The 21,687-nt window shown below is 38.4% G+C and overlaps 1 protein-coding gene across 2 annotated transcripts in view; it reads right to left on the reverse strand.

The window, feature by feature from the left end:
• Positions 1 to 1,425: 1,425 nt before the first annotated feature.
• LOC136656124 (actin-related protein 3) overlaps positions 1,426 to 21,687 on the reverse strand; it is a 43,219-nt gene continuing 22,957 nt past the window's right edge. For both annotated transcript variants that reach the window (XM_066632981.1, XM_066632990.1), the window contains exons 3-12: positions 18,888 to 19,012; positions 16,358 to 16,468; positions 13,299 to 13,394; positions 11,657 to 11,764; positions 9,067 to 9,210; positions 8,200 to 8,373; positions 5,730 to 5,822; positions 5,057 to 5,182; positions 2,804 to 2,887; positions 1,426 to 2,352 (exon numbers count right to left, since the gene is read on the reverse strand). In XM_066632981.1, coding sequence (XP_066489078.1) covers positions 2,257 to 2,352; positions 2,804 to 2,887; positions 5,057 to 5,182; positions 5,730 to 5,822; positions 8,200 to 8,373; positions 9,067 to 9,210; positions 11,657 to 11,764; positions 13,299 to 13,394; positions 16,358 to 16,468; positions 18,888 to 19,012 — 1,157 coding nt within the window. In that variant the 3' untranslated portion in view covers positions 1,426 to 2,256. The remainder of the gene's footprint in view (positions 2,353 to 2,803; positions 2,888 to 5,056; positions 5,183 to 5,729; positions 5,823 to 8,199; positions 8,374 to 9,066; positions 9,211 to 11,656; positions 11,765 to 13,298; positions 13,395 to 16,357; positions 16,469 to 18,887; positions 19,013 to 21,687) is intronic.

Genomic DNA, 21,687 nt, shown 5'->3' on the forward strand with positions numbered 1-21,687 from the left:
CCACATGAGAGATGGAGCTGCTTGTCAGCCTGCGTGGGAGAACTGGAGGCCAGAAGTGAGACCAAACCAGGAAGATCCATTCTGAAATGTTTTTGGTTCTTGAAAGAGAGAACCTCTATGATTGTAAAAATTCCCTTGAGGGATTTAGAAATGCCTGCCTATGTAAACCGCCTTGAATAAAGTCAGAGGAGTAATCCGATGACCAGAAAGGCAGTATATAAATAGTTAGTTAGTTATTAATCTTAGAGCTGAGACAGTTCTGTTTGACGTTTTCTTTACACAGGCAAGGAAACTATGCAAGATCACTTACCTGAAAGTTATAGCTGCCATCTGAAAAAAGCTCATTTGAAAATATGTCCCATTGAAAAAGTTCAGTGACTTGGTAACCACAGCTCTCACGACAAATCATGAGCATTATGGTTATTGAGCAAAATAGTTTGTTTATAAGAAGAAAAGTAAATCTCTATGATGTGTGTTTGGCAGAGCCACAAGTATTCATAATATGAGAACTGAACCCACTATAGAGCTCAGCTAGTTGGCGATCATATAACAGAAACACAAGATCACCTAGATAGGCCAATATAGTAGTCCTTATAACAGGATATGATCTTTCTGCCTGTGATGACCAGTTAATTTTGGGGTCCACTAGGAAACCCATGTCAACAGAATACTGACTTACTTGTTGATAACACTTTACCTTACGCCATTTTTTTGGTAGTTCGATTTTGTTCACATTGAAAAATAGCTTTTAACCATATGTAAAATATATTAAAGATTTTGTTTGAGTGAAATGTAGGTTTCCATTCAGATTTCTTTTTGTAAGATGGCATAATTTTTTTAAATAAATATATGCTTATTTAAAGTGATTTTTATTTTAAAACCAGTTATGAACATATAGCTCTAAATTGATAGGACAATCAATCTGCTATCCATGGTTTGCAGTATCCGCGGTAGCAGCAGTAACATATCCTGCTTGGATATGGGGGGCGGGCAGCTATAACATTTTCTGCTCCTAAAGGACAGATGGCAGAATACTCATTCCACAAAAATTTAGTGTATATATTTTTACTCGGAATATGAGCAACACTACAGTACCATAGCTCTACCATACCAGTTATGTACCAAACACAATGGAAATTCAGATGTTACAAAAATCCATGATTAGACCAAAACTATTTATTCACTAGCTTTATCTACCAACTATCAAAGAAAAAGTATATTTAATTAAAAGCATACTTATAAAAGCTGTATACGCTACTGTATTCTGCTGAATAGGTACTTGAAATCACACACCAATACCATTTGCATGTTTGTGTCATACTATGTGTATTTCTCTTATTCTTTTGAAATCATTAGCGAAGAACTGCCATGGCAGATTATACAGGCATTCACAGTTACCAAAGACTGAAAGGTCTCACACAAACATTAAAAAGAAATTTTGTGCCTTTATTGAATACACCCATTTTGATAATTGGAATATTTGGTTGTAATTAGAAATGACACTACAGAACTGCAATACTGGTCCAACAGTCTTGTCTTTACTTTTTTTTCCCCCCAAGCAAGAAATAGAATGAAAATGCACCGAGTAATCAGAAAGCACTAGCAGGCATTGGTTAATCCAAGATACTATCTCCTTAGTTCCAAAAGCACTTGCCAAGTTGCATTATGTGGAACCCAAGTGGAAGATTGGTCATAATTTGAAGTTACTACAGAGAGTCACATGATTTAAGTTTCATATGGGCATTACTTTTGCTTTTAATTTACCTCAAATTGGTCACTATTTGTCTTGTCAAATATTACACAACTTTCAATGATTTTTTTTCTCAACGTATAAAAAAGTATGAAATATAAACAAGCTCTGGCATTGTACACATGTAAGAGTACAATTGAAGAATTATAGAGCTGACTATCTACACACCATCAAGTCCCATCAAATCTTGGATATTCCATTAATATACAAAATATCAGGGCACAGAAAGAACAAAAATCCACTTCTTTTTTTTTTTTTTGTTACGCACAGGTTCAAATATTCCATTGAAAGAAAAGAAAAAACACTTTGAATCAGTTTGGCTTCCCACTACACCTGCATGTTGAGACACTTATTAAAATATTCCTGTTTAATTGTGTTTGGTCTTTTTTTTTTCTTATTTTCAAGTCATGTTTTGTTATCTTATACCGGCCATCCAGACAAACAAGTATTGAGAAAGACTCTCCATCTCCCTGACTCCCTAGATCTCACTCCTCAAAAGGTCAGATTTAAGACATAACTCCAAAAACGGGGTTGTGACGACAGATGCTTGGACCAATTTCTTCATAATCTTTTTTGGTGTGGCATACTTGGTAGAACTCAGGCTGTGAAAAAAAGAAATAACAGGTTACACTGGGTTATTTTCTTTGTTGGTTAGGATAAATCTACCACACATACTCAGAAGAGAAAAATACATAGTGGGAGAAGCACCGAATTAAATATGATGTATGTACAGTAAGAGATGGAATACAAAAGGTAAACTACTAGAATCTCTCAAGATAGAAGTATCACCACTAGAAAAAGGCTTTCATTATTTCCATGCCCAAGTATTTTAGATTCTGAGAGTAAGCAGTTCAGTAGATTCCAGAAATTCTTTTAAAAAGCTCTAAGTACCTAGTGTGAACTAAAAGCTTTTTTACAGACCACTGATACTGGCCTGTCTCACTCCTGCTTCTGGATGTCATAAGACATATAGAGTTGTTAAAAGGAAAGCAACCATGGTGAGAAACAGTTGGAAAGGCTCTCCAGGTTTATTCTCTCTTTGGGTCAACTTACTGTGGAAGCCAGCATTGATCCTCCAAACCAGACTGCGTATCTTTGCATATGGTGTGTAATAACTTGTACATCAATTGGCTTGGGCTACAATCGAAAAGAGAATTGCTACACAGTTAATAGTTCTACTCACTACATTTGCTGCTACTTAAAATACACTTTATGTGCCATTTTTCATCATTTTACAACTTGCGTACAGACACTTGAGCATTTAGAATAGGGACATAATTCCAAAAATCAAAACACAAATATTGTACCTCATGTCTTTATCCAAAAACAGCCATGTATATTATACAAAAATTTATATCAGATCCCTCTACATTATTTTCTACACTACTTTCCACAGAGGCACACCTAAACATCATAAATGCAGATTTGGCACTTGCAACCCAATTCTCATAAAGCTTAAATCTCAACAATGGAATGCAATTGTTACGCATCCATCACTATCAAGCCTCTATTGTATCCATTAATCATCATCATGTTTCTGTATTCTACAATTAACATTTTCTTTCTTGAAAAATGCTGTAATAGCTTCCTTGGGTTCATGTGAAAGAAGAAGTCTTGATATATGGTCCTTCTTATGCCTTTCCTAAGTTTCAAAGTCCATTGTTCCGAAGTTCTAAGAAATCCCGGAGACGTCTCCATATTCCTTATTACAGTCACCATATGATGTCTCCAGCTATTTCTAATCTGGTGTCTGACTCACCAAAGCAAAGTACGGAACACACCAGAACAAAAGTAAAAGGTAACACCCAATGTAAACATTCATTAACAAAATCCAAGCCAAACATGTAGAGCTGAAGTTCTATTTTACACAAGAAGAGTTTAAGAATTTGTTAAGCTCCTGCTATTGGCTAAAGTTAGTGTTCATTTCCAAGAACAAAAAATTTTCCTGGTAAAACCAGAAAACAGGTTGAAAGTGTTACCTAATTTATATGTATTTAGACAATTTTCATTAAAACTTTGCTTTAAAAGCAAAACACCACCACATCTGACCCTGCCATGGAGATCCCAGCAGAGAAGCTGAAATTTAAAATTAAAATTTAGGTTGAAATTCTGTTGCTTTTTGCTTTGGCCTGTGGTTTTCAAACTCCAGGAGTTTGGTAACCACAGTAAGTCCTTGCAGGGGAGGGACGGAGGGAGCAGGGACAGCAGCAACACAATCCCAAGGATCGCGTCGTTCAGGGGGCTGCAGGGACTGGGATACACTAACCAGTCCCTGCAGCAGCCTTCCAGGGGTGCGGGGAGCCCTGCATGAACGTCTGCAGGGCTCCCCAGGCTTCTAAAAGTGGAAGTGGAGCAACTGCACTCCACTTCCGGATTTGAGGAAGTAGAGCGCGATCGCTCCACTTTTACTTTTGGAAGGCTGGGGAGCCCCTGCAGATGCTCGTGCAGGGCTATCCGCATCCCAGGAAGGCTGCTGCTGGGACTAGCGAGTGCATCCCAGTCCCTGCAGCCCCCCTGAGCAACGTGATCCTACGGATCGTGTCGCTGCCTTCTCCCCTGTCCCCACCCCTTAAGAGGGCAGAGACCAGGGCCTTCAGGCTGAGATGTCCCGATGCCCCAGTTTGAATACCACTGGCTTTGGCCAAAGATGACCTTGCTTCTTAGTGAAAAGAACAAACAAATGGGAAATAAGCCAACAGATGTCAGATAAGTTTATGTTATAAGTTTCACTTCTATAATAAAAACTAAGACCATTTCCTATTTATACACACACAGCTGTGCCACCCAGGATGACTAGACATGCTGCTCAAAACCACCTGAGTGAAGGAGCGTGTATCAGCTCACCCAGGAATAAAAGCTGAGAAGCAAAAATGTTGAAATGCTCAAATCATGGAACTGAAGGAACTAGCACAAAGAGAAAACATTAAATATGTAAGAGTGAGGGAAAGGAGTACACAGGATACTATGATACTGATGGAGATGGATCAGTGACCTATTGCCCACAAATCTCTATAAAGTGTCAAGTGGATTATAGTTTCTGATACCAAGTTGTAGCCTTTCTGCACAGCAATAGCAGGGGCAGCTCCTTCATCACCACCAATAAGATTTCAAGACCACAATCAGGATGAGTACAGCTGCAGCATAACAACTGTACTAGCAAGACAAGGAATTCAGAAGAACAGGATTAAAAAGTCTCAGAGGATCAATGTACCTTAGGACCCCATAGAGACAAGTACTTCTACTTCAATCAGTAACATGACAACTAATGCACACGAACCACACAAAGAGCATTCTAAGAAAACAAACCTTCAGTCTGCCACCGCTCAGTTCTTCGCTGAGTTTCAGCCTAGCATCAACAGTCCTTTTCAAGTCGCGTTGTAGACGACGACCAAAGTCCCTGAACATAGTTGAGCCTCCAGAGAGGACAATATTCTGAATTGAAATTGCATGGACAAAGTCAAATCATTTAAACTGCACCAGAAGCTGGATATCAGTTTTGGAAAAGTACAACACAGATGTCAAGAATGCATTTCCACCAAGCTACAACCTTAGCTCCAAAGATTAAATAATCAATTAAATAAGCAAGATTTAAGCTCAGTAATGTTATAATAAATACTTAGAAAGTATCGTGCACTTTCTAAGTGCACAGTATAGAGCTGTCAAAATTCATCCTGGGCAGCCAAGATGCTTTGATCATTTTCTAATCCTATTTGCACTGCTTTGCTCTTCTATCTTGAGCTTTAAAATGAATTCTCTTTACATATTTTATTTGTAGTTTTATTTTTTTATTCTGAAATTTCCCCTTATAGCAGACACATTCACACAACAGCCTATCATTCTGCTTTCAACAAGAAAAATGTTAATCATCAAGTAAATCCTTAGCAAGTAATACGAATACCCCAACTTTATTGTGCACAGGCATGTTTAATTCCTCTAGTGCACACACTCACACTTTAGCTTCTCTACCTTTATTACTAACCTTATATAGTGGACGTCTAACATCAATGGGACAGTTCTGAATAACTTCATCTACTACTTCTGAGATAGGCTGCGTGAAATCTGGATTCGCAAACTGAAAGTAGAAGAGGATACTATCAGATGACTTATTTTATTGCATAATTTTATTGCAAAGCAATATAAAAAATAATTAACATATTGCAATCTCTCCATAACATGCACACTACAAAAATATAGTTTTCCCTTGATGTACTAGCAGCAACTGTGGATTAGCCCAAAATCCTAAAGAAAGAAAGACAAAAAGGATAGCCCCCCCCCAAATAATTTTTTTAGCCAAGTTATAAACAAGCTAAAAAAATACCAAATTCCAAAAGTCTGACTGAGAAGTGGTATTCATTCAGTGAAAGAATCATCTTCATACCCTCATCTCTTTCCCAACCCCACTGCTTCCCTCCAGGGCTATATTTGAGATTGCAAGTTCTACAGGGGTGGAGATTTCTCAATCATCTGCTTATATAACTCTGTGAAGCACCATGTATCCCAGCAACACTGTATTATAAGAATTATTTCCAGCTTACAAAAAAAAAGGAAAGCAGCAAATATCCACGCACAACCATATATAGATACTGAAAACAGGAATTAAGTCATCTAATCGTTTTTCTCTCTTGCCATTCTGCCTGCTGTCTTGTATAGAACAGTTCAGTACCCACCCACACATCTCAGATGCTAAGCACTGAAACAAGCAGTTTATTTCAGGATTTTAAGAAAATGGCCTTCCCCTAAATGAAAAATTTCTTCTGGTCTCTTCACTCTCAAACATCACAGGCTGGTGGTTATTTAACTTGAAATGGGAGGAGAGAAAGTTTTATACAAAGTATGTTGTGTGGCTTTAAATTACAGCCAGCTGAAGCAGAACTGCAAGAAATCCAAATACTGTTTAGATTTAGAGGCAAAGTGGGAATGCTTTACCTTAAGGTTAGCAAACTACAACTTGAAAACTTAAATAGCATTCAGTTGTACAGTTAATCCAACACAATTTTGCCAGTCATCATCAAGCAGAGAATAGTTCAAAACATATTTCATAGCTTTCATTATATAAAAGCTTGCCAACTAAAACTCTGAAGAGGCACCAAGGTTGCAATCCTATGCATACTTATCTGGAGTAACCCTTTTTGAACATAGTAGAGACTAACTTCCAAGGAAGTATGCATAGCATTGCACTGTCAGTCTACTCTGTAACATTCTCTACATGGAACTGTCTTAAAAGATGATCCAGGCACTTCGAGTGGTTCAAAACTAAGCTATCAGGGCTCCAAGTGGAGCTGGTTATTACATAATAAAACTTGGGAATTACAATAGCTCCATTTGCTACCCATATATTTTCAATTCAAAATCAAAGTGCTCCATGCTAAATAAAGCCCTAAATAGCCTGCAACCAGGATAATTTAATAGCAAACTTCGTGTCTCTTATGCCTAAGAGTGGCATAGGAGGCTCTGCTCAATACCCAGCTACAGTTAAGGAGAAAAGTAGGTCTGAAAGGCTTTTTGATGGTGGCGACAAAATTATGAAATGCCTTTTCTGAGTCAAAAATTCTTCTTAGATTCAGGTTGGTTTTAAACACACATTTGTTTAAGTTGGCTTTTAAGATTACAGTTCTTATTACCTTTGGTTATTTTCCTGCTAGAAGCTTGTAGTTTATGATTTTTAAATTATGAGTATTTATATAACAATATTCATAAAGATCAAATTGCCTCTTTATTGGTCACTTTCGGTATGGTTTTGCTATTAAAAAAAGCAGGGGACTGACGTATTAAAGTTAGTTAAAAGTCAGAATTGTAAGAACACCTGGTCTACACTATGAAACTAGGAGCCTAATTCTAAGCTGTGCTTCGCCAGCAGAACAGTAAAACGCACTGTAAAGCATGTTGCAGCTGCACTGAGGCCACTGACATCAACAAAGAAGCCTCCACTGGCAAGCCTCCATCAGCACTGGAGCTGCACCTGCCAACTGGTGCTAGTGAACCACCAGGCCGTGATGAGAGGGTGGAATGGGGGCTGGGAGGAAGCGTACCTGGACAGGGGGGCAGCAGCCTGGCGGGCGGTTCTGGCCCAGGTCGGAACGGGGATGGCAGGAGAGGCTGCCACCGCATCCTATGCCCGCCTCCACAAATTAAAGCCTTACATGGGACTCTTCGGCAATTGAGCTGGCATGGATCCGAGTAGACCCATTAGGGGCTGCCAGGGCCCAACACAGGGTAAGGAAACCAATACTCCCTTAACCTGCAGAGACCTCTTGCTGCCTCCCTGCCCCACTGGATACAGTGGTGGCCATTTTGGTGCTGCTGTCTTGAGGGCAGACAACTTGGTTAGGACTGGGCTGTAAGGCTGCAGGCCTAACACCACACATTTTAGGGAATTAGATTCACCTAATACAATGGAATTGCTATGTTACTTGGAAGTAAGTTTATCACAAAGTTTTACATTAACTTACCTCAGGATGAAAAAAGATTTCTGGCCCCAAGAATCTCTCATAACCAACATCAATGGTAAATTCTTTCTTTGAAATTGCATTGATTCCAGTATATTGTTTAATCCACTTGGTACCATCTATATCATATTTGTTAAATTCTTTTACTAAATCAGGGCAGACATAACTAAAGCGTTCCTGAAAATTAAGTAAGAGCAGGAAAAAAGTTACATCATATATTAGGTACAACACTTCAAAAACACCAGAAGAAGCCTTCTTTGAAAACAAGAATGTGGACAGGTAGAAATGAAAGAACCTAAGAATTGTTGAACTAGTACACCTAATTACATTTAAGATAATCATCACTCAGTGCAGATACATTTCATAACATGGGGCAAAAATATCAGAGCTCTGGCAGTCTAAATTGTTTTAAGGATTTATTTTTAGTGGAGTAAAACTAAACACAATGGGAAAATGCATGGCAAATTGTACAGTGCAGTTGCCATAGTAACATACCATACAATCAAAAACTCCAGAATTTAAAATCCATCAATTTCTTCTCAGAAAAAGAATGACAAAGAACTTCAAGAAAAGTAATTATGGCTTCTTCTTATGCAGAACCAACTAAGAACATTTTTTGTGCTACAATATTTTCTTTTCAGGAGAAAGGAAATTAGAGGATTATTGGAAATTTGTTCTTTCTGAAGTTAGCATCTTAAACTCAACATATAAAACACAACCCAGCTAAAGTACTATGTTATTCAAGTTCCAGCTACTATAAGCTACGTACTATACATATGTGACATGAGGCTATTAGTCTTAGTGATCTCCATTTTCACTTCAAAACGGTCATCATAGTATCTACTTAAAAGATGAAAAGTTTGTCATTACCTTCACCGCTTTAGCAGTTTCCAATGACTGCTCAGGAGGGATTCCTACTTCCCGTTCCCTGAGCAACTGCTGAATGAAGTATGTTATATCTCGTCCTGCAATTGGAATATGTTTGATACAGCTGCCAATCACATAACCTTCAGCCTGAAAGAAAACAATTCTGTCAATGAATTTCACTCCAAATACAGCTTTAAACTTTAGCCAATATACCATACTGTTTTATTGCAAAAATATTTGAATACTTGTAAGTAGTTCGATGGGAACCACGTTCCCTTCATGATGTATGAACAGTGCATACTTTTTTGTTACATGGGGCTCTGTACTCTTCAGAATAGACAAGGGTGGATTATCAACACACCATAATGTACACATCAGCACTTTGCTTGAACGCACAACATGCAAATCCTTTACAGCGCTGTTGGATAGAACAAATACTGAAAATCTAAAGGAAGTCTTCCTTTGTTTACTCAAACAGCAACAAAAAGTGATAGCTACTTGCGAGTATCTGGAAATAAAGTCAAACAAGATGAACATTCTAGAGGAAGATGTCAGATGTTTTCATACTGAAAGCTTGTTATTTTAGTAGTGCAAATTAAGCTGATACCTGGCAGGTCTCATATGGGGCCACATGCAGCATCCTGCAAATCTTATCCATTTTCCAAGTACCAAGATATTTAAGCATTTAAAAGTATGATAAGCTTAAGCTTAATACAGCCAGAGATGGAAAAAACGTACTCTTACGCAAGCATTTTAAGTTACAAAGTAATTTACGAGGAAATATCAGTGATATTCCTTATAAGACACTGCAGTGATATGGTACTAGATGAATGAAGTCAATGCCACTATTAGACTGCACATTAGATGTCACTTAGGAGAGTCAGATGTAGATATGAATAATATTCTACAGCAATAAGAGGGAAGACTCTCTTATGGATTAGGAACCAGCTGAAGTACAGGAAATAGAGTGGGTGTAAAGGGTGCTTTTCACAATGCAGAGAGGCACATAGTGGTGTGGCCCAAGGTTCAAGTCTTGGGGATGGCACTTTTTAATTTGTTCATAAATAACCTAGAATTGGGAATAAGTAGCAAGGTGGTCAGGTCTGCAGATGACACTAAATGTTTCCAGGTGGTGAAGTCTAGAATGGATTGTGAAGAGCTCCACAAGGATCTCTCCAAACTGGGAAAAAGGGTAGCAAAATGGTAGAGGTGCTTCAATGTACGTAAGCGATGCACATTGGTACAAGAAGCTAAAATTTCACATATATACTGATAGGTTGTGAGTACCTGAGCTACATGCCTTTAAAAGAGAATTTATGGAGGAAAGTTCATCACTGGTTACAAGTTACAACTCTACGCAACTTCTGGGTTTAGAGATAGGCTATCTCTGATTGCAAGACAAAAGGAAGTGGCAGCAGGACACAGGCATCTTGTATGCTCAGAGGCATCTGGTGGAATACAGGAATCAAAACAAATGGGCCGTTGGCCTGATCCAGCAGTGCTCTTTTTATGCTCTACAATTCACACATTCCTGTAAAAGGTAAGTAACTGACTGCATTGGCAGTTATTGGACAATTCAGGAGTGCATTTTATAGGTAACTACCCGCTTCTGAGAACTGTAATGTCTGAACTACTCCACTATATTTTACATAAAGCCTAGAAGAAAATGCTGCAAAGCCTCAGGTGTAGCTAATATTTTCAATTCAGTGGCAAAAAGAGTTTTCAAAAGTGTTGCTGCAAATTTACAAAGGGAATTTATTTATAGAATTTATACCCTGCCTTTTCACCCTGCTAAGGGTACTCAAGGCAGCTTACAAATAGTGATAAAATACTAAAAACATAGATATATATGATAAAACAATGACCAGAGACCAGAATGACTGGAGAGAATGGCCAGAGAGACAAAGATTCCCATGTAAAATAGGGAATAAAAAGCAACAATTTTTCACTCTCAGAATGATAAAATCAGTACAAGCTTGTTATACAGTAAGGTAGACGCCCTCCATGTTGCATTATATTCTACAACTAGCCAACAGCCCATCTATTTAACTGGTAGGGTTAAGAGTAAGCATGCATGTGTGGTGCCAAGCCACCCCATCTCCCTCCCTCAAGAATGCATGACCCTAGTTGCACTACAAAATCACCAATATGCTGAAGATTTTGAAGTGTGGAGAAGTGTATAGAAGGGAAGAGGAAGGGAGAGGCAAGAGGCTTCACACCACTCTTTGTACTGGCATAGCTTTTTTGTCAGCTTTGAGCAAAGATGAGAGACAGATGGAGAGAAGGAAGATCAGAATTTATTGTACTATTGGGATCACATTACGAAGACATGTTAAAAACCTTTCAACCTTACACATTATAAACCTACGGGGAGGTTGTGTGAAGCAGAATTCCTCATATCCTTTAAAAGAGCATAATTTAAAAATTCAATCATGAATACAGTACAGCTTACAATCGTGTAAATTCTGTGCTGTGTGCTATCATCTAGGTACATGGGGAATGACTTAAGATAACCAGCACTTAAAGTAGTGACAACTTTAAGAATTATATAGTTCTAATTTAGAAAATCAACCCAATACTAATGTATACTTACCACAGGAATGACATGAGTGACACCATCCCCACTGTCTATAACGGTTCCAGTCAACGTCCGCTCTCCTACTTGCCTTGAGGTCCAAGAAGCAGCTAAGGCAAGGACGGCCTTATCAAGGAAACAAATAGAGTCTTATCACAACCTAAAAAGCCTATCAATCAAGGATCAATGAGGCATGAGACAAAATATTTCAATACAATTACACTGTGCTATGCAAAAGAGGAAACTGAACTAGAAGAAACAGAAGAATCAGATATTACCACCATAAAAATGACATTTTAGTACAAGTAGACTGCAGTGAGCATTTTTACATGGCTGCAACAGCACTCAACAGGAAACCTGGACGTTAATTATATCCTCAACTCTACCAGAAACAACTTTAGAATACAGGATTATGTAAACTGACATTGTCCTACTGAAGATGCACTGGTTTAAAAAAATAGTGTAGAGTTTAGGACCTCCTGTTATCAACACAAGACCCAGAAAGCAGTCTAGCATCCTGCTGCTCCAATGGCCAACCACCCGTTTCTGAAAATTCAACAAGAGAGAATGAAGACATCAGCCCTTTCTGCTGGTGACCCCAGCCACTGAAAGTCAGTAATAAGCTGCTGAACATGGACGGCTAATCGCCGCTGCGAAAACATTAATAGGGGGTAAGACAAGGAAAGTTATCTAAAGTTAGCACCCCTCACCACATCTTGTGGAAGCAAATTCCATAAACTATGTATTTTGTAGAAAGGTATCCGACTCTACTGCTAATCAATTTCAATGGATGAATCAGAGTTCTACTATTATGACAGGAAAAAAAAATTCTCCTATCTATTTTTTCCATTAAACACCCTTAATACTAGTTACAGTGTTCCTTTGCTATTTAAAAAAAAAAAAAAAGACTTTCAGGAGTCAACATTAACCAAAGCAGAACTAAGGTTATTATAGTGTAAATGTTTTTAGATAATTAAAACTTTGAATTTAAAGTTACGAGAGATGTGGACTCCAGTTCAGGAAATCCTGTGTCACTTCCTAATCTACAGAACTAACAAAATACAGAAAGGCAGAACAATACCTGAAAAACATTCTGTTCAAGGATGGGAATAGAACTGATTGAAGAGATAGGAGGTGATAGTGGGACAACGAAACCTTCCCTTGCTCATGTCTGCCCTACCCCCGAATGGTTTTGCTTTTGTTTTTTTAGAAAGTTTTCCCCAGAAAGAGTTCCTTAAAGTCAGAAATTGCACTAGGGGGAAAAAAGCTCAAAACATGTTTCAGGAAGACATTTAGGTGGGATTATTTTAAACCAACCAGCCTCCAACCCAGCCTCCTCAGTCATGCCCTTAACCCACAGCTTTACTGAGACTTGGCAACAGATATAGGCATTCATACTGGTTCATCACAGTTGCCTCTAGTGTGCCCCACCAACAGTCATGTTAGTTTCCCTAGGGGCTGTTAGAACACCACCAGGCTTAGATCAGTAACTAGTTATGGTGCTTTGAGTAAGATGCCATGTGAAAAGGAGCTACTTCAATAAAAATCCAAATTATTCAGAACAGCCTATAGTTTTGCATAGTTTCCTCTTAAGGAGCTCTATTGAAAACACTGACTAAACTAAACACTGACTCTCCACTTAAACTAATCATCATCTCACCTGAACAGCAATGTAAAGCCCAGGAACGTTGAAGGATTCAAACATGATTTCAGCAGTATATTCCCTGTTTTCTGGAGTATTTAGAGGAGGTTCAGTCTGCAAAGCAGAAACATCTGATCAGCTAGCTCTAATAGCTCTTTAAGAACAACATTTGGGAGGGAGGGTTAAAAGGAGTTCACATGTAATTGTCACTAGAACTTCCTAGAATGCTATGCCTTGAATTGTTTTTTAAAAAAAACAAAAGAACCTTGTGGCAGCTTAAAGTCCAACAGATTTATTTCAACCTAAGTTTCTTTCAGTAGATACCTGATCTGAAATTCTCAGTAGGCAACTACTCATCTGGAAGGCATGACTTTAGCTCAATCTAGGAAATTTATATTTAGCATAAGTTTCTTTTTTAAAAAACTTTCTCTATACTCCAGTGACCCAAACACAACTTGAAAAGTATGTGCTTTAAAGCCTGTTATATGCTCCCTCCATCGGCCAAAAGGGAGAGCTGTTATGCGTGTGCTGATTTTAAAATTCCCTGTACCTTTTTGATCAAGGACAACCAGTAAGACGAATGCTTTGTGGAAAGTAGAAGAAGTTGTATGTAAGCAGAGAAGCACTAATTATGTTGTGAGTGGCTTAGTGGACAGAATGAGTAAATAGACCACACTGTCTTACTGAAGTCTACAGACTCAGGACCCAATCCTATCAAACTTTCTAGCATGCGTGCAGCCGCAATGCAGCCCCGAGGTAAAGGAACACATGTTCCCATACCTTGAGGAGGCCTCTGTCACTGCCTCTTCAACACATGAAGCAGTGCATACTTCACTGGCACAGCAGCACTGGCACTGGAAAATTGGATAGGATTGGGCCCTCAGTCTTCAAAAGTGATGTTTCAAATACATAAATTATGCAAATTCACATGCCTTTCTGTGTTTTACAAAATAATCATAAAAATTTCTTTATCTCAGGAAACTCAATGTGGAAAAGATGGGATTCTGATCTGGTCAATCACTGACGCTGTCCAGGCTTAGACATGGCAAAGTAGCTGGATCATCAGCTCTGAGACAGTAAGCACTGCAATCCTGGCCACTGGAAGTTTACTCCACTCCCATCTCGCTTCTGAGACTTCCAGGCACTAAATACATGTTATTACATTTTAAGAGCTAGGCAAATCTCGAAGTTGTATTTTTGTACTAATCTGTACATGCAGATATTAACTCAAAAGTACAATATGTATCACCATTCTTTAGTGCTCCTGGACAACAGAAACCAACCAGCCCTGCTAGAGACCAATATTCCATGGAAAGTGGAACTTCCTGAAGCATCACTGAACCTCAGTTTTCTGAAGTGCACACAAGAGCTTTATTTTCAGATGAGCATGTAAAAAATAATGCCTTCAGGGGCCCAAATAATTTCGTACATTACATAAGAATGTGCTGCCCAGTAGTGCAAATCTGTGAGGTCTAACTTCTTATATAGAGTTAAATATACGAATTCTTAACTTTAGTAGCCAAATGAACAGTGAATATTCAAAATAGTTGCTGTGGTAAAAGAAGTCTTATGATTTTTACGAGCAGTGACTGTTGTCTTCTTAAAACTTCAATATGGGAAACCTAAATTACCTTAATAGGATAATGAATCCAGTTCCTATATGAAATGATGGCAGATAAAAGTCCTCTTCTATTTTTTAAATAACCAGTATTTCATAAAGTGCTCATATACTGATCTAAAACAGGTTTCCATAAGCTAGCTCAGTGGTTCTCAAACTTGCAGGGAGTCCAAGAACTGACTGCAACTGTTTGTGGGGGCTTGGAGGAGGGGATGTGCCCTGGTGGCGCTGCAGTGATTGCAACGTCACGGGCATCCAGATCTGATCTACTGGTCGGAGCAACTTCCAGTTTAGCGGTAGTAGCTCTGACCTGCAGATTAGAATGAAATGAAGCTTGGGGGAAGACCCACAAAGAGGGCTGCAGGTCTTACGGACCCTCTCTAAGGCTGACAAATTGCCTCAGGTAAGACTATGGGTGCCCGTGGAGTCGCAATCGCTGTAGCACCGCTGGGGCACCCATTCCTGGGCCACTCCCCAGCAGAAATGGGGAAATGACCCATTTTCTGTTCCAATGGTGCGTCTTGACCCACCACTTTGAACACCACTGAGTTAGTTATTTGAATTAAGCCATTTCCGCCCAATGTTGCATATACACAACAGGGACCAAATGTGTACACCACCTGTGGGCTGCACAAAAATGGGTTAAACACATAAAGGGTAATGTCACATGACCAAGCTGACTGGTGGAGTTAGGAGCTGTCAAATGACAGCTTTGGCATCAGAAAAACCTACATTTGGTGCTTCACAGCCAGTCTACATGTGTAACATCTGAAACAGGTTAAGGATGCTAGTGACAGCCTGAAGAAAGCAACACACTTAAGCTCATGGCCACCTGCAAATTTGATCCACTCATCCTATACTTAAACCTGAGAATATGTGCACAGATAGTAATAACAAAGGTCTCAAAACAGATGGCTAAGACTGCATTGTGCCAACTTGCACTACAGACAGAAGCTTGTTAACAATGTGCCTCATCCTTTTAAAAAAAGTCCCTCTTGAAGAGAATGAATTTGGGAGAACACTTTTATTCTAGCCTTCTTCCTCAATGCCACATTTCTATATGTAGTACTTTTTGGGGGGGACATTCCACTTACCTGCAGCCTGAATGCTACAGTTAACACACAGGTTCACCAATGTATTCGCTGTTTCTGGGGAAAAAAAGGACATCCCAGCTGCATCAGTGGAGAATACCAATGTAAGATGCAGTTGCCAGGACACCACTATATTCAACTCAAAGTTTATTGTGAATTGAGAGAAACAGAAAGCACAGAGTTATCCAAAAGCCATAAGCTCAACACTCAAAAAGGTGAGCGATTTAACTGATAACTGCTGCCAGGCATGTCTTCAAGCTACTGCTTTTGGCTCTCTCTGGCATGTTGAAAAGTTTGTTCTACTTTGTGTTCCAAGACTACATTCTGGACCTTGAAAATTTCAATAATAGAAGATCATTTCAACTCACCAATAGAAAAAAGTGATCTTCAGGTTCCGCCCTTAAATATTTAAAGATAACTTGTTCCATAAACCTCTCCATCAAGTCCCAGTCTTCAACTATACCATGACGAATGGGCCACTGTACAAAATTTGTATAAGTTACCACATTTGAGTTATATTAACACAACTGCATATGAACTAAACTGAAAGATACTGCCTCAAAGTATATGCCAATGTACTTATCCTAACGTATCAAAGGAGGACATGTTTTCTTTAGTGTTGGTGTGAAGTACATTTCTACTAACTATACTTCATACATGCAGTAACTCACCGCAGATACTCGCCTATAAGTCAATCTCACAGATAAGTTGAGGGCAGGTTTTGAGCCAAAAATAATGGAATTTTATATGGCCCTCAGGTAAGTTGGGGGGGGGGGGGTTTAGAGAGGTGTCTGGCTATAGTTTTGTCTTATTTTACCCGAGGCCAGATCCTGAAAAATAACCTACCAATAACTGTTACCCAAGAACTGTACAGTCTCTATTAAAAATCTAGTAAAAGATCATAAGATACATTTTTATTCATTAACTTATTTAATTTTGGTCTTCACAACCTTTTTGTAAATACTATCAGAGCAAATGCATTGTAAACAGCATACCAGCAGAACCATTAATCAAATCCTTCTTTAAGGTGCCTGGTATGTTAAGCCAGAGGCTCTACATATAACATATAACACATAACTGGGAGTGTACAATTCAATTCACAGTGGAAAGACAAGCAACAAGGAATGAGCATGAGCAAGTGCAGCTAAACATAGCTGCATCCCTATTTAATCAGAAGTAGACCCCATTGCCTTCCATGGGTGTTATTCTTAAGTAATAGTGCACTGAATTGTAGCCCTGTACTGTTTCATATGGAAATGAGGATTACATCCTGGTGTGTAAAAAAACCAGACCTCTGCCAAACATTTGCAAAATGGAAGGTGGGTGCAGAAGGGTCCGCTAAAGAAAACATGGCCTGCTGGATTTAAATGGAAGCCTTGAGTCCTGGCTTACATTTTTACTCAGGAGGAGAATAAAAGGTTAAATTTGGCTGTAACTTGTCCTGGAAAGACTAATAGCCCTCTAATTACCTCTGCATTGTCCTCTTGGTGTCCAACACCCCTGAACGACCTTGCAGATAAGGTAAAGAGATGATCTAAGCTTGATTTATTGGCAGAAATTTATCGACTTATATCGAGTATCCACAATAGATTATTCTGCAGCAGAAAAACCATTTCTGTCTGTGTTAAAACATCCTAGACAAAACATTAACAAACCTTTGTATCTCAGTTACTTTTTGAACTGCAATATTGCTCAAATGGCTTATCAACATAAAATGGTCAGAACTGCCCTGCAGGATCAAACAAAGGGTCCTGATAGTGCAGGGGTATCCAAACTTTTCTGTATGAGGATCTCATCATATATTTTAAATATTTTCGTGGGCCAAAAATGTCGGTTTTATGAATGAATGAAATTTAAATTAATGAGTAAATTTTACTTGAATCTTTTTTGTAATCAGTATGATCTGATTTAGAACAAAAGATAAGTGTGACAATGTCGAGAAATGATATAAAATGAGTAAAGAAGTCAAACTTTTGCAAATGCTCTGACAATAAAACTAAGTTGCTATGGGCTGGGTAAAATCTTGTGACAGGTTGGATGCGGCCCTCTGGCTGTACTTTGGAGACCCCTGTGTTACTGCTACAGTCTTCCTTGCCATAACTGGTTGGATGCTTCTGGGAAACTTACAAGGCATGAAGACAACATTGTTTTACTAATTTATGCAAGTTACACTGAAGATTAACTTGTAGCAGTCAGAGGTTTAGATACACTGTTGATACAATGGCATGCATAATGACTTTTCTTAAAACTATAAAACACTAAATCCTTAGCAGGGAAGTTTCTATTAATTGCTTATAAAAGGTGATGATTAAAAAAATTAGCAGCAAATCTCACATTAAACTATTTTTCCAGTTATGAAAAGTCTGCACAATACTAGGGGAAAGGATCTTCCATACTATCATTTGTCCACTTTTTTAAGCCTAAGAAATTGGAAAATGACCAGAATTGCCTTATTTCAAGTATACCACTAACTGCAGCAGCTACTGTGATACAGTATCTACAAAGATAGAGGTGAGTGTGGAAAATCCTGCTCGCTGTTAAACTCATTGGGTGGCCTTGAGCAAGTCACCATTCATCAGCCTAACCCATCTCACAGGCCTGCTGCAAGGCTAAAACATTGCTCTGAGATCTTTGCTAAAGTAGTTAGATAGGAAATACAGATAAACTTATAGAATGAAACACCCACTTTATTTATTCCATGTTTCCAGAAAGTTTAATCATGTTATATAGTTTATTCCATCCTGCTGGAAGTCCTGTTGATCTGAAACACTAGCAGACTGTTTTACTGCCTTGACCCAGAAAGACTGCCTTCTTTCATCCTCGGAGACAAACTCTTAAGTGACAGAACAAATCTGCTGCATGCCATTTTTTAGAAGTAACAGCTTCAGCTTATAATACCTTTGTTGCATATGTTGGTTTTTCTATTGCTTCATCCCCAATGAAGAAGTCTAGGTCATCCACACCTTTCATGACCCTTCTTTGTGCTTGATCAACAACTTTGGCGGATTCCTTAATAGCAATACCTTTAAAAGCAAGGGGGGAAATATTAAGTTATAAACATTGTGCTCCCAAAATTTCAAAGATATATATTTACGTAGACACTTCTATGTTTGAGGACACAGTCGAACTGTCTATATAGGACACATTTCAATGACAATTTCTATCTTCTGAAGCAATCACCAGCTTATATACACACAAATATCATAGGAGTAACACAACTAATATATTTGAAGTTTATCTAAAATACTAATACAATAAAAGGTTATCTTCTACTGCTTAATGTATCAAATTTATTTTGCATTCACACTAAGCTAGGGTGAACTTCCATATATTTTTAATATGTGGAAGTTCATTTGAGCAACATGAAGCCACCCCATGAAGAAGTCACTGCATGTACGAGTACCACACACATTTTGGTATATTAAAGGACAACATAAATTCATCTTAGCATTTGCTACAGAAGGCAATATTACAGAGGAACCAAGACAAAAACATCAAAAGATATTAGATTTTAAATATAAACACATGATTTAGTGTAGCAGTCCTCAGTCCTAGAATTTCCAGAGCTGCTTACAACAACAAAAAAACACCATAAACAGTGACAAAATTACTACAACAGCAAACCAACAAAAGCAGAGGTGAGAACACATCAAGAAGCCCAGGGCAAAAATGTTTTCTACAAAGCATCCAAAAGCACATTTACACCAGCAGAGTCAGAGAGGAGAGAATGATGAAACTGACTGCTACCTAAAATATGCCACCTTTACTTGATTTACTGAATTTTGTCTCTAACCTGTGTTAACAGTGCAATACCAAAAATGAGTTTCTCATCCACAGAAGAGTCTATAAGTGCTTCAACTACATTAATTCAAAAGAAATACTCTGCTTCCATAGAACAATATATCCAAAATACAACATTCTATTTAGACAGCTCTATTTCTATGCAAGACATTAGTGGAATCTGACCACATTTCCAGTTTGTTTGTTTTTTAATTTCTCCTGACCACCTATTTCCTTATCACAACGATTTCACTCCTGCCACCATGCTCTTTAAATTCTAAGTACAGCAGTCACCATTACTGCATAAACTGAAACATTATAAATAGAAAATCAAAGTATTAGGCCAACTGTCACCACTAAAAAGCTTTTTTTAAAAAGTATGTTAATGGCTTCTATTGTTTCAACTCTTTTTATACCAGACATCTCTGTCACAGTTTTAAAATATCATACTGATGTGGGCGGAGCAACCCAAAAAGCCTTTTAACTGTGCACTTAAGCCCTTAATACCTTGCAAAGGAAATATAGCATGATGAGCATCAGAAAATATCAGGTGATACAATACAGACTTTGGACACAGGAAAATACAAAGCTGGGTCGTGTTTTGGGAAACATCAGAATAGGAACAAAAAAAGAACAGCACCTTGGAGAAACAGTGTATTCTGAAGCAAGAATGGAAAATTACATCTGGATAGAAAAAAAGAGCTAGGTTACCATGGTGTTTTAAGGTGAGAGCTGTTCCAGCAATATAAGGAAGTGGTTTGGATTTGTGCAAGAAAATGAAAAGCTTTGAACACAACAAGCACAGTCTTCGTACTGCATTAGATTTGATAGTGGTGAATCTTTGACATCCAAGGATCATACAATGGCAGCCTATAATGAATCTCCTTTTAAAATCTACACTCGTCTATATATATTACCAGACATATTTACCACTAAAGGAGAAGTGCAAAGAACTGAAGATGAACAGATGGTATATCAAGCTGTCACAAATTTAAAAAAAGAAAGAGGACAGACAGACTTTTGAAAGCTCTTTGAGCCACACCTATAACTTCAGTGTTCTTCTCCTTTATAATTTACAGCCTCTCTTCTTGTGCAGTCATAATGCTAAGTGAAAGACCGTACACAACACTATATGCAGTATAGATAACACTTTCTAATCTTCTGACTTTGAGAAGGTTGGAGGAAAACAGAAAGACAGTCGAACTGTCTGACAAAGACAAATTTTCCTCATCTTTCACTTTCCAGACAGTCATATTTAACATTAACATTTAAATAAGCATGTTTGCTAATCATGGCTAGATCAGAATAGTCTAAGCTACAGGGTGCTCTGGATTGCCTAGCTATGGTTACTAAGCCAGAATGCATTATATCTTCACTGGGCCACAAAGAAAGATTGACAAATAGATGGGGAAAGGGAATACGGAATACCATGTGAACCTGTTAACATGCTGAGGGCCCAATCCTATCCAACTTTCCAGTACTGATGCAGCCATGCCAATGGGATGTGCGTTGCATCCTACGGCAGGGGAGGGAGCAGTCATGGAAGCCTTCTCAAGATAAGGGAACATTTGTTCCCTTATCTCAGTGCTGAACTGGGGCTCACCAGTAATGGAAAGTTGGATAGGATTGGGCCCTGAGAGACTCAGGGACACCAATCCTAACCATCTTTCCATTGCTGATGCAGACACAATGCAGTCCAAAGGTAGGGGAACAAACATTCCCTTACCTTGAAAAGTCAGAAACAGTGAAGAACAATTTGATTCATAAAAAATATTTCCATATCAATAGGAGCTCTGAAATTTATTTTGAGAGAAATAACAATCTGTTACTTGTCTAATAAAGATTTGCTGCAGTTTGTCATAATCTGGGTCACAATCAATTTCAATAAGCATAATTATTTACAAGTTAGGCCTCAAAT

Source organism: Tiliqua scincoides, chromosome 1, assembly GCF_035046505.1.
Source record: "Tiliqua scincoides isolate rTilSci1 chromosome 1, rTilSci1.hap2, whole genome shotgun sequence".
NCBI lineage: Eukaryota > Metazoa > Chordata > Lepidosauria > Squamata > Scincidae > Tiliqua > Tiliqua scincoides.